This window comes from Gavialis gangeticus, unplaced genomic scaffold (assembly GCF_001723915.1).
Source record: "Gavialis gangeticus isolate Ggan-Ray unplaced genomic scaffold, GavGan_comp1, whole genome shotgun sequence".
NCBI lineage: Eukaryota > Metazoa > Chordata > Crocodylia > Gavialidae > Gavialis > Gavialis gangeticus.
The window spans coordinates 7,317,741-7,331,470 of record NW_017729020.1 but is presented as its reverse complement, the minus strand read 5'-3'; the positions used below and the strand labels follow the sequence as shown (position 1 = coordinate 7,331,470).

The 13,730-nt window shown below is 52.4% G+C and overlaps 1 protein-coding gene across 5 annotated transcripts in view; it reads right to left on the bottom strand.

The window, feature by feature from the left end:
- Window positions 1-8,400: 8,400 nt before the first annotated feature.
- Window positions 8,401-13,730, bottom strand: part of LOC109295550 (neuropeptide FF receptor 1-like) — an 8,897-nt gene continuing 3,567 nt past the window's right edge. For all 5 annotated transcript variants that reach the window (XM_019514464.1, XM_019514463.1, XM_019514465.1 and 2 more), the window contains 3 exons: window positions 12,356-12,673; window positions 10,611-10,710; window positions 8,401-9,588 (listed from right to left, as the gene is read on the bottom strand). In XM_019514464.1, the coding sequence (XP_019370009.1) occupies window positions 8,703-9,588; window positions 10,611-10,710; window positions 12,356-12,665 (1,296 nt within the window). In that variant the 5' untranslated portion in view covers window positions 12,666-12,673 and the 3' untranslated portion in view covers window positions 8,401-8,702. The remainder of the gene's footprint in view (window positions 9,589-10,610; window positions 10,711-12,355; window positions 12,674-13,730) is intronic.

The following is a 13,730-nucleotide window of genomic DNA, read 5'->3' as shown; positions in this document are numbered from 1 at the left end:
TGGGATGGACCCCACTCCAAGCCCTGAAGGAGACTGCGTTTCGGTTCATGTAACAGTAGATCTTTGCTAGAGCCTGTTACCTCCAGCCGACTGCTTGCTACTCAGTGCCAGCATCTGCCTTCAGACACCTCCTTGTGGGAGCAAGCGCTGAGGGCGCTTCCACGCATCTGCCATCTTCATCCATATCGCGGCACCTTCATCAGGCTCATCTAGGAGGGAATGCAAAATGACCGTCCTCAGTGTGAATCACAGTCGCACCTTCCCCTACCCACCCAGGAGCTGGAGGCTTATCTCTGGGCTGCCCTTTGTCGATTCTTGCTTTCTCTTATCTTCTGTCATTTTAATTGAAAGGCTGCTCCTAGATACCGACCTGTTGCTAACAGCCCTAGCACGGCTCTCATTAACTGTCTGGTTGTTGCTCCAAGCAGCACAACAAGATTCTGGGTGCTCATCTGATTCTCTAGGGCCTGGTTTTCAATTTACCAGTGAGGGCTTGTGATTGCAGGGGTCTGAGGACCTTAACTGTAGCAACAGCCTGTCTGCACTGGACTGGGATGGCAAGGTGCTGGGATAACTCTGCCTCTGCTCACTGTGCAACCCTTGGAAAGAGCCTTCATCTCTCTCGGCCTCAGTTTCCTGTCTGCAATAGGGGTGGCACTGCCTGTTCTGCCTTCTTTGTTGGAGCTGGGTCCACAAAAAAGCTCTGAATTTCCATCCTTCTCAGCTCCCAGGTGCCTTCCCCCTGCCACTATGCTTCAAGATCATACATTACTACACTGCCCTTCTCCTCATTAGATGTAAGCACAGGTCCCGTCCTCTGTCTCCTTCCTCCAGCTGAAACTTCATGGGCTTCCCCCCGCCTGATTGCTGTCTTGCCACCGCTTGCCTGAGAGCATATTGCCATCCATCTCCTTCTTCGCTCTCAGCAGGTGCTACTTCGCCTGCCATACCATCAGGCCTTTCCCAAGATCGTGTCACGTTGCTTCTGGCCAAGTCACTCACTAGCTGTCAACAATACATTCACGGGCCCCTTCAGCAAAAAAGACTGTGAGCACCAAACGCATGCAGATTTGCACCACAGTCATAGGATCATAGAAAATTTGGGTTGGGAGGGACCTCAGGAGGTCACATGTAGTCCACCCCCCTGCTCAAAACAGGACCAGCCCCAACTACAGCATCCCAGCCCAGGCTTTCTCTACCCAGGTATTAAAAACGTCCAAGGATGGAGCTTCCACCACCTCTCTCGGTAACCTGTCCCAGTGCTTCCCCACCCTCCTAGTGAGACAATTCTCCCTAATATCCAAGCTAAACTTCCCTTGCTGCAACTTGAGACCGTTGGTCCTTGTTCTGTCATCTGCCACCTCTGAGAGCAGTCCAGCTCCATCCTCTTTTGAACCGGCCTTCAGGTCGTTGAAGGTTGCTATTAAATCCCTTCTCAGTCTTCTCTTCTCCAGGCAAAATAAGCCCAGGTCCCTCAGCCTCTCCTCAGAAGTCATGTGCCCCAGCCACCTAATCATTTTCATTGCCCACCACTGCACTGTCTCCAATGTGTCCACATCCTTTCTGTAGTGGGGGGCCCCGAACTTGGATGCTGTACTCCAGATGCTTCTCCTTATTGAACATCATGAGATTTCTTTTGCTCCAACCCTCCAATTTGTCAAGGTCTCCCTGAATCCAAACCCTACCAGCACATCTACTACTCCCCCCAGTTTGGTGCCATGCGCAAACTTGCTGAGGGTGCCCTCCATCCCACCTTCCAAATCATTGATGAAGATACTGAACAAAACTGGCCCCAGGACTGATCCCTGGGACACTCCACTTGATAATCAGGTGTCTACACATCTGTGTTCCCATGTCCTTATGTCTCACTTGTATTATGGGGAAGTCCCCACTGCGCTAAGTTGTGCCCTAAGGCAACTTCCCAACTCCAGGCCCATATCTGGTAGTAATGAGCTGTCAGGGTAAATACATCAATAACCCTCTAACTGCAATAGAGCTGTGCTTGCAAGTACGTCTATTCAGGTCGGACCCTTAAATACCAGACATGGCATGCAGGCAGAAAAAGCAATCAGGTGGCGGGGCTGGAAAAGAGGGTAATGAAGGTAATAGCCTGACACGCCCTGCATGGGATATACTGCCAATAGGCAGCACTAATTGCAGTGCACAGCACTCACCACCTGCCTGGCAAAATGGATCTGCAGTCCTCATGTGAACACATGCAGCTTTCAGAGCTGACTATCATTCTGCCTCTGAGAGCCTGTTGGTTTGGGTTTGGGAGCCACATTTCTCCTGCCCGGACTTGATTTCAGGCGACAGATGGTACATGTATTGACAAGATTCAGGTGCTGCAGGGATGGGGCCAGCATCAGCCTAGGCAGAACAGAAAGAGAGAGAATGCCGGTGCAAAAGCCGTAATACAGTATTAGGGACTCCAGTACCACTTTGCACTCCAGGAGGCTGCTGTCTGCATCGGAAATGACCTTGCATGTGCCTACCAAGGTCACTAACTGATCTGCAACCGTCTCCGGCTGCCGAACAGCACTGACTGCCTCTTTCTGCTTTGAGCGACTGACTGGCCTGTGTTAACGTGTCAATAAAAGCAGCTTCCGGGAGAACACAAAGGGCACCAGACAGCAGGCCGGCACCCAGGGTGTGACATTGCAGAGCATGGTCCAACATGCCTGTACTTTGAGGAGAGAAAGCTGTGCTGAGTTAATGAAACCATGTGAAGTGACCGACGCAGGCTCCCTTGGCTATGATTTACTGGGCCTTCACTGGTGCCAGGCATGGCCGCCTGCCATGCTGGGAGCAAGGACTGCCAGAGCTCTGTGCCCCTCGGTGGATCATTTTCCTTCCCCGTCACTGTCACTGCTGGCATGGGTATCATGCGGCTGGACATAATTAGTCAGTGTTTATGCAGGGCTTTGCAAACACAATGCTCTCCCCAGGTGAAAAATGCTGTTATTGGAGCATTATTTGTACTGTGCCCTTGTTTCTGACCTACTACCTCTTCATTCCCTGTTTCTGCTCTGCCTGCTGGAGGGGAGATAAGGCAGGGGCTCCCTCAGAAGGTAACCCAGGCTGAGGAGCTGCACCCTCTATGACAAGGAGATTGGTTTGTATTTCTGACCTTTCCACTAATGGATGGGGAAGTTACTGTCAAATGCTTCAAGTGATGTGATAACCCTCGTCTCCCGCTCTCAGCCCAGAGCTGCGGGCCAGAAAACAAGGGACCATTTTGCATTTCTGAGAGAAGATTGCTCCTTGTTCCCCCTCCCAGAGGAATGCATGGCAATTTATCCTAATGTCTGCACAGTGATTACAAGAAAGAAATGACTACTTCAACTATCCCCAGGCCTGACTGGCATGCAAACGAACCAGCCGTGCACCCGCCAGCTCTCTCGTGGCGTCAGGAATGCAACAGCACCTTATCAGAGGGAAACGGGGCTTGCAGAGTCAAGGCATTGAGCCCAGGGGCCCAGTGTGCCATGCCATGGTGTGACAGTGGACGCGACCAGCTGTAATGGGTCTCTTCTCCTAACGGGGCAGAGCTGGGCTGGGCTCCTGTTCACCACGTATAGCTCTTGGCAGCGGGAGCCTGGTGTGCGTATTGTCGCTGGGTGAACACCTGCTCCAAAATGACCGGCACGCTCCTGGAATCTGAATGAGGCTCTCTGACAGCAAGAAGGGGTTTGAACATGGAGCTCCCACCTCTGGCCTGTCTGCTGTGAGAGCTGGCACCCAAAGTCATCTCTCACAGTGCACCGTGAAGTCCCTCGTGCAGTGGGATCCCCTGTCTCAGTTAGGGCTTGTAGGCAGCACCAGATCAATCCCAGCTGTGCTTCACAGACACACATACTCCCAGAGACCCCCTCTGCTGTGCACACAAGCAGCACGACTCTCAGTACATGCCTGTGCACACGTCAGGGTGGGCTGTGCTTCAAACTATCAGCAAAAGCCAGTAAGAGCCCCACGTGCAACCACAGGGTGGGTCTGAGTGGGTTTTCTTTCTTAACTGTGCTCACACAGCAGCATTTGGTGCTTGCAAAGCTGCTCTCATCCAAGCCTTTCCTAGCACGTTACTTATCCAACCTCCCACCACTCTGCTGAGCTAGGGAAGCATCATCACCCTCCCGCTTCTCAGATGAGCAAACTGTCGGCCAGTTCTTATCCCCATCAAGTCACACATGACCACTGTTGCCAATGTGGTCCCTGGGGCCCGGGCTGAACACTTGGATATCCACTGCGCTGTGACTGCCCACTCTGGACCCCACACCATGGAGCAGGACGTTCCCAGGCCTGCTTTGCACAAGCTCCCCAGCACGGGGGATCCCAGCCGCTCACCAGACCTGTGTTACGCACCTTGTGTCCTGGAGCCACGTCCCTCCGCTCTGAATTGTTCTTGCTCCTGTTCACAGGACTGCCCGCAGCCCCAGCTCTCTCCTGCCTGCTGGAGCACAGCTGTCCCGACGCTCGCTGCTAAGTGCTTCTCAGCTCCCTGGCCTGCTTCTCTGGCCAGGCACTTCACAGGTGGGGTTGGCCTTTCATCTTCTAAGCGGAGAAGCAGAGTTTGCTTGTATCTAGCGTGGGCGTGTGAAGCAGAGTTTGCTCCCATCCAGCGTGGGTGTGCGATCAAAGCTTTTCAACAGAGATGAACGTCTTTGAACCTGCAGTCAGGCACTTGCTGCCAACAGGCAAAGGGATAATTGAGCACAGGAGAAGCAGGCCAGCAGGCTGGGACCCACGGCACTGCCTCACCACCTTCTGACTGCTAGAACTCACCTAGGCTGTGTGAAGATTGGATTTTGCTGCCCTTAGGTTACATGGGCTCCCTCTGTGCGACCAGACCTGGCAGAAGCCCAGGCTCTCCAGTGAAGCGTTGGGACGGTGCAAGCAGTAGCCTGTTTCTCAATGGGATGGCATGCAACAGAACTAGGCATGCAGGGCTGATCTGAAGGACCAGCTATGTTGGCTAGTGAGTACCTAGCTACTCCCACTTGCTAATGCCTAGAGTGCCGGCATATGCAACCTGGCCAATCCCATCCAGAGTGACCTTCCCCTCTCCTCTCAGTGTCCCACTCCATGACCAACCAGAGAGCAAAATGCCCTGCAGCACACATGCAGGGAGACAGCCTCAGCTCAAAGCACGGGAAAGCGGAGCAGGGAACACCCAGGCCGACCCTGTGCCCCCGTATCCCTACAGCCACTCAGCATTTTTCATGTGGAATGCACGTAGGAGGTAAAATAGCCCAGAGCCCTGACCACCAAACGCCTGCACGAGAACCTCCCTATAGCCAGGACCTCCATGGTGGGGGGAAAGGCCACGCAACAGGACCCTGCATTGCTGGAACAGCTAAAATTTCACTCCTGCACTTTGCCCCTGGCCACAGTCTTTGAGAACTGAGGATGTGCCTACTGCCTTGGCATCTTCCAGCGAGTCCCATCCCCGCCGTGGCAACTGATGGGGAGTAATAACCATCCAATGAGCAAAACAAAAGCAAATGTAATCGTGTGCCACTAGGATCCTGCGCTGACAAGATGCAGTGGCAACAACACAGAGCACAACTGTTTGTAGGTTGTAAATGAAGTGCTGTCAGAGGGGCTCATGCCTCTGTTTCTAAAGGCCTCCTCTGGAGGAGTCAACAAAGCGAGAGAGACATCCAAGACTAAGTGGCTGAACGTGGTTCGTTGCTAGTCTGTGTTAGACCCATCCTCCCTGCGTGATAGAAGAGACTGCACAGTTTCTGGCTGTTTGCCCCAGGAGCTATTTCTACCAGCCGGTAATAGATTCACTGAGCACTGTGGCCAGTTACCTTCTTTCCAGCAGGCTGGGCAAACAGGGATTAGGCTTCAAATGTAATTTACTGGACAACAGGCAGAAGCCTGACTCACAGCCTCCTTCCTGACCCACTGTGCAGTCACTCATGATAGATACAACAGAGCAATGAGGCTCTCTTCAACAGGGAGGGTAGAAGACAGCACCTGCAGCAGAAAGAGACAGCCCCAGGTTTGCAAAAAAAAATACAAATGCTCCTCCCAAGTGCCATTGCCAGAAGCACAAGGAAGGATTTGGTTGGGCTGACCCTCTGCTGATTCCTTTGGCCGGCACAGGGAAAGCTCATTGAACCTGGTATTTCACAGTGCGCTCACTTGGCTCCAACATGTTCTTCAAGCTTTTAGACACGTGAGATTCATGGTCCCCAAAATGCTGGTGGAAAGTTGCTGTTGGAAAATGGAGGGAGGGGGTTGTTTTAGGAGAGCTGCCATCAGCCTGTGAAAGGGGCAGCGCACACAGCGTGAGTACCCCACAGCCCTCTGAAACGTAGTGATGTCTCAGGCCAGCGGCTGGAATCCAGGGCCTGGTTTTCTGTATTAAAATGAGAGGGTCACCATTAACAGGAAGGCTCCCTGTAGGGAAAGAGCAGCAGGCAGCCGCCGGTCTCCAGCCTCTGTCCTCTGCATGCTCCATCCTGTCTGCCTTTGCCTCCAGGCCCACCATCTCCCTTTACTGTTCTCCAGCCCTTCACACAGTTCTCCAGGCTGCAGATCCCAGGATTTGAGGGGAAAGGCAAACTTGCCTTGCCCCAGGCCTCCCTGTGCAGCTGTCCTGTCGGAGCCAGAGGCAGGGGTGCAGCAAAGCAAGGAGCTTGCAGAATTCATGTCTTTCCAGCGGCATGGTTATGAATAGACATGAACCAATTAGCACAGATTATATCTAACAGGCAATGATCATGCTGCTGAGTGTGCCATTTGTCTGAGCTAATCTTCCTCAAAAAAACAGACACCCAGGCACCGAAGACCATAATAAGCATGTGTCCTAGCAGCCGGACAAGCTGCCTGCCCGTTCAGGGGGACAATGGCACTCATCAGGGAACTCTCCAAGGGCCAGTGCCAGAAGCTTGCACCCTGCCAGCGGGACTGCAGGCTCTGGAAGGGTAGGTCCCTTTGGACATCCAGATCACACTGGCTGCCCACCAGCAACTGGCAATTTGGGCAGAGCCTGGGGCAAAATCTGAGCGGTGCGACACAGGAGTCAATGGCCAGAGGTGAATGCCGTTGCTCTGGATTTACACCACAGCACAGGTGTTGGTGCCACTGTTACTCAGCTGATTCAGTAGTTCATCCCTTCCAGGCACGGAAGAACTCTCATTGAGCAAAATGCCTGGTCTGTGCTACATTAGTGCACCACTTGAACTGAACTGGTGACAAGAATTGGTGACACCCCACTCTTACCAGTACAAAACCATAACAGGGACACACAAAACTCTCACCCATTCCTGGGTAGTTTCCTGACACCCTACACAGGCTTATACAAGGGTTAAGCCTTTTTAGGTCTCTCTCTGTTAGGGGTTTGCCCCAGTTTAACTTGACGGAGGTTTTTTAAACACCCATGTAGTTTAACTGGTGCACATTCCTACTCCAGAAGGAGCCAAGAATGAAAAGCAAATTGACTACTCATATGTTGAAGAGCTTTACTGGATGGGGGCTTACATTTCTGTTGCTTCAGTGCTGAAGTGAGCTTAGTCAAAAAGGCTAAGTACAGCGTCCTCATAAAGTCCTTGTGCAATTTTACACGTGAATAACTTAGGTTGTAGGTATGATAGAAACTGTCTGTAAACGACATTTAAAAGCAAATGTATTAAAGTTTTAGGACTACTAGAGTACACAATGCTAGACTTCATAAGTAATAACGAATTTTTTTCTTAAATAAGGTGGAGCTCTGTGCCCCTACACTCTGAATGTACGACAGTTCCTAAATGATGTTTTCCCAGAGAAGTGGATAGGCAGAGGCAGACCAATTGCTTGGCCACCTTGTTCACCTGACCCGTCACCGCTGGACTTCTGTTTATGGGGACGTGTTAAAAGCATCGTTTACTTGTCAAAACTATGTTCTTTGGTGGAACTTAGGGCTAGGATCACCAGTGCAACTAGTGCAGCAACTCAAGAGCAACCGGGAAATATTTTCAAGGAGTTGGAAGATCGGATTGAGCACTGTATCATGATGGCTGGTGGTTATACTGAAGTCAACCATTGTGTACTCTAGTTGTTCTAAAAGTTTAATAAATTTGCTTTTAAATGCCATTTACAGATTGTTTCTATCCTACCTGCAACCTAAGTTATTACAGTTTAAAAGTGCACAAGGACTTTATGAGGACCCTGTATTTTTCGTCGCTCTGCCCCCTTCACAGCTTGTGCATTAGACTGTACAGCTGCTGGAATAATACAGCTCCTGCACTAGAGCAAAAGGGCAACTAGAGAGAGACCTTGGCTGCTTCATCAGCCGTGAGAGAGCTGAACTTGTAAGCTGGCCAAACTCATCACTTTTTCCAATGCAAAACTGAACCCCAAAATTTCTAAGTGGATTTCTGCCTGCAGGAGTCTGGCAGCAGACCAGAGGAGTGGCGCGTGGAGCAGTAGCTTTAATGACACAGACATTTGACACAGCGTGCTCAGTTGGTCCCTGCTAGACACTGGAAGCGGCTGACAAAGCCTTGTGTGCATTAGCTGGAACACCGAATGACAACTGCCCACATGGTTTGCCTTGCATTTACAAATGGGATGTGGCACACGAGAGACCCAGCTCTGGCAGAGAGACACTGCCCACGGCAAACACATCACAGCAGCAGACACACCCAGCATTTGCCGGTGGAAAGAGACAAAAACACTCCTGACATGAAGTCATTCCCATCCAGCCACAAGCGTCACACATCCCAGGCTTTGCAGACTTTGCTCAGGGGGGTGATTTTGCTGATCTCCTCCAGGGGAAGGCCCGGTGCCCGGGCCTGTCCATTCTGTGCTGGGCTCAGCCCCTTGGCAGGCAGGGTCTTGAGGCAGAGGAAGTCGGAGGGCTCGCCGTTGGTGAAGACCTTGTTGCGGGCGCCGAAGCCGGTGGTGCTGGCAGTCAGCCTCTCAGAATAGGCCTCATGAGGCCCCGTCTCGTGGGAGCAGGGCTGGAACTTGAAAGCGGCCTGGAAGCCCCGCTTGAAGTTCTCGTTGAAGTAGCCATAGATGATGGGGTTGACGCTGCTGTTGGAGAAGGCCAGCCAGTGTGCAAACGGAAAGATGTAGCCCGTCAGCAGCTGGAGCTGGGCATCATCCAGCTGGGCATAGTCTGTGAGCAGCATCAGTGTCCACAGGGGCAGCCAAGACAACATGAAGAGCAGGGCCACTAGGATGAGCATCTTGATGACCTTGACCTTGCGTCCGGAGACGGTGGCACCGCTGCGCTCCTGGGTCTCCACCCGGTGCCGACTCACCAGGGCTGACGACTTGTAGAGCTTGATCCCGATCCAGCCATACATGACCATGATCAGGGTCAGGGGGGCCACGTAGATGTGGGCAAAGAGGACGGTTGTGTAGACCTTCCGCATCTCACTGTTGGGCCAGGCCTCAAAGCAGGAGTACAGGGGGGAGGCCAGGCTCTGGTTGTGGCCATAGACAATGTAGTGGTCCTCCACCTGTGCCACCATGAGCATGACAGCAGATGGGCACATGATGGTGATGGCTAGGACCCAGATGATGGCAATGGTGTTCAGGGCTGTGAGCAGGCCGAGCTTGGACTTGAAGGGGTAGATGATGCAGCGGAACCTGGGGCAGAAGCAATGCAAGGGCAGGTGAGATTGACGGGCAGGGCACTATTCATTTTCTGTTTAAAACAGGGAAGTTTTCATTTGTTCTAGAAAGGAGCTGGGACACAGGAGCAGAGGAACACAGCGGTGGCCGCTTGAGCTTAGTCCAGAGGTCAGTCTAGCTCCATATCTTCATAGTACGCAATACCAGCTGCCTCAGCAACCTTGCAGCAGGCAATTATGAAATCCCTAGTCCCAGGGGAAATTTTCTGCACAAGCCCTGTCACTGAGAGGTTGGCATCACCCTGAAGCAGGAAGGCAGAGCTGATGGCTTCCCCTTCACTTCTGCACAGCCTAGCTCAGGTTTGCTCACACGATCAAACTCTCAGGCTAGATCCCAGAGGCTAAGTTTGCAGATCAAGTACTCTTGCTTCCAGTGCCAATGACAGTTTGCTCCTTCCAGACTGCACTGCTGCTAGAAGATGCACAGTTATGAACGATTAACACACAGAAGGGAGGGAAAACAACCTTTTCATTCTGGTTGCTTTCATTTTGAATAACTCCCGAGCTGTCATTCCAGCTCCTTTCCAACTGTTCTCCAAGTAACTGATTTTTTGATTAAACAGAATTGTCTTGCAAAGTTATCACAGATGCAAGAGACGCTCAACCTCAGGATGGCATCACAGAGAAGCAAGGCCTGGCCTGTTGGGACCGAGTGGCTCAGGGGTGATAAAGGGAAGCAGAGCTTCTCCTTGCTAGAGCACTCCTGCAAATTCAGACCTTGTTCTGGTTACTACTCACTCTGCGCTATAGGGGCAAGTGTCTGCATTGGCACCCAGTGGCCCTCTCTGGCCACAGAGCTGCTAAGGCAGGCGCTGTGGGTAAAAATTCTGCTCTGGATCCAAAAGGATTTTTCCCCATGGATCTCAATGGGAGACAAAAGACACATTGGGGACGCCCTGGCACCCAACCCACCTTCTGTGGCATAAGAGATGGGGGAGCCTCGGTGCCTGGTGCTGCTCTCCTGCAGCCCCTTCTTACCTGTCCACCGCAACCGCCACCAGCGTGAACACAGAGGAGGAGACAGACGTGCCCTGTACAAGCCCACTCATCTTGCAGACTCCGTTGCTGAAGGGCCAGCCTAGGAGAGAACCGACAGGGCAAATGAGGCATAAGCCCACAAGATGCAGGGTGAGATGTGCTCACAGTTCAGCCACCACAACACATTTAAAGTTAATACAGGAGCTCACATGCAAGGGAATTAGGAAAGGCTTGAGCAGCTCTGCATCATGCAACTTGAGAGTGGTTTGGGCATTAAGTCCTTGTCTTGTTGAGTGGCTATTGATGGCAATTTCTAGCTCTGCAGCAGTCACCTCAGAAGAACTCAGCAAGTGAGCATCATCTGTTTTCCTGTGAGAATTCAGGCTGAGAAGCCCTGGCAGACTTGGGAGACATGGCAAACACCCAGCCTGGACTAGCATGGGGCTTGGCAACACCAAATGGAGGGGCCTCGTCAAGCTGTGTGAAGGAGGCCTATGTGGGGAATCACTGGGGCTGCTGCAGGCCAGGTACCAGATGCACCATCAAAGCCGTGCGGGACCCACAGCCAGAGCAGCTGGCACCGTGACCCAGTAGGACTGCATGGGTGCAGGACATGGAGCATCAGGGAGCATGCACAGGCAGCACTCCAAGGGGCAGGAGACACGGCAGGTCAGCCCTGACATCTCCTGGCAGGGTTGTGCATGGGCAGTTTGTGCTGTATCTCTGCTGCTGCACCTGGGCAGAGGCTGTCCTGTCTGCAAGCACAGAATCCACTTAGCAGCTAGAGGGAATGAAATGCATTTCTCTGTACCAGCTGTATCCCAGCTCTCCAAAGAGCATGGATGCTGGTGACAGAAGAGGCTTGGATGCATTAGACAGAGTCCTTTTCTCTTCCCTGGTTGCGTTGACACACAGATACCACTGGCCTCCCACCTGACCCCTCTGGCATCATTCATAGGCACTCCAAGGCTAGAGAGGGAAACCATTAGCTACTCACCCCCCACTGATGCAGGCATGCTTTAGTGGGCAGCTCAGGTACCAGGCTCATCAGGTGCTTAATAAGGCCTGTGGGAATGACACTAAACCTTGCAACAGGCACCGCTGAGACAGCTTAGGACACAAACAGAGCCTCTTCAGTGGGATTCACTGCAGCAACTCCAAAGCTGCCATGGGACATGAAAGTCAGATACAAAGTACACTGGAAAACCAGGTACCAAGCTGGAGCAGGCCTAAAGCACTTCAAGTGCCCACTGCACAGCTGTCTCCACGTGGCCATGAGCATGCCCGGGGGCACCAGTCTCATTTTCACAGGTGCCAAGTGGGTGTCGATCCCAGGGATCTCAGTGCAGGGAGCAGGGGCTCAGCTCCTGCAAAAATGAAACAGCCTTCCTCCCAGCACTGCTACAGGGATTTGGCCCCTTGCCTAAGGCCTGCAGGGCTGCAAATGCTGCCCTTGATTTCTAGGCCTCATACAACCCCAGATGAACCACCTGGACCCCTACACCCTCAAGCACTGATTGATGGAGACCTGGTGCTGTTCTTATAGTGGCTGGGTCCTAGGGGGTCCACTGCACAGAGCACTCCCATGCAACATCCTTCTGCAGCCAGGGGCTAGGAGGCAGAAATCGTCTCCCTGAGGTCACCAAGGGAGCAGGGACTGTGCAGTCCTGTGCTCAAAGCACTTGGCAGCATCATGAACTCCACTAGGCAGAAGGCTGCTGACCAGCCCTTAGCATCACCCTTACCTGTAATCAGATTGTCCACCAGGGTAGTAGGCACGCAAAAAATCCCCACCAGCAGGTCGCTGACAGCCAGATTGAGGATGAAGAGGTTGGTGACGGTCCTCATCCGGCTGTTCTTCAGCACGATGAAGCACACCAAGCCATTCCCAACCATGCACAGGGTGAAGATGAACACGTAGGCGATGATATAGATGGCAGCCACTGCAGGGGAGTGCTGGTAGTAGCCCGAATACGTCACGTTCCTTTTATGGCTCATTAAGGACAAGATCGTCTTGTTCGTGCCACCGTCCATTTCTACCCTGGGAAAATCCATGGCAGGAGCTATGAGAATGGCACAGAGCTTCAGCAGCAGCGAGGTTTCAGGTTAGCAACTTGAGAGAGAGAGAAAACGTGAGTCAAAAGGAAGCTGCCGGGGGATACTCGCACGGGCTTGGAATGTATCAAACGAAATAAACAACGCACCAACCTGGAGACAGCTCATTAAAGTGAGGTGAGATGGGGAGGAGAAAAATCCTACCCCAGAAATGCCATCTGAGTAAGTGGCATTCTGTTATTGCATCGGTGTAATTAGCACACGTACTTAATGAGTGCGAGCACAATGGATGCTATGAGCAGGAAGGCACAGCTCTACCAGGGAATAATTATGCCATTAATGAGCAGGTGCTGAGACAGGGAAGATCCTTGCCTGTGAACCGCCACAGCTCGACTGAGGCTGGCCATTCACACCAGCGGAGGACTGGCCCCTGTGCTTTCAGAAGCATCTCCCTGCCCTAAGGGGTAGTTTCAGGCCAGCTGGCTCCCAGCACCTTAATTCACGTGCAAAGCTGTTCCCTCCACACAGGAGGGAGCATCCCTAATAATTTACTTCCAACAAGCAGGGAGAACCAGGGGCAGCAGGACAAGAGAAAGACACCGGCTGACAAGCTGGGGCAAGGCAGGGCTGGAGGAAGCCGAGTCCCCTGCCTGCCTCTTAAAACTGCCATAAGCAAGTGGAGAATGAATCAGTAAGGAGCAACTAGTGGTAGCACCAACAGAGCACAAGCAGCAAGTAGAGCCCTGCATGCTAGGAGCTCTTCACACTCATAATCCTGAGGGACAGCCAGCACGGGTTTGTTGTGGGTAGGTCTTGCCTGACCAATCTCATTTCCTTCTACGACCAGGTGACCTATCACCTGGACAAGGGAGAAGAGATTGCTGTCATATATCTTGACTTCAAAAAAGCCTTCGATCCAGTATCCCATGATCACCTCTTGGTGAAACTGGCCAACTGTGGCCTGGGGTCCACAATGATCTGCTGGCTGGAGAACTGGCACCACGGTTGAACCCAGACCGTGGTAATTCATGAAAGTCAATCGTCATGGTGCCCTGTGACCAGTGG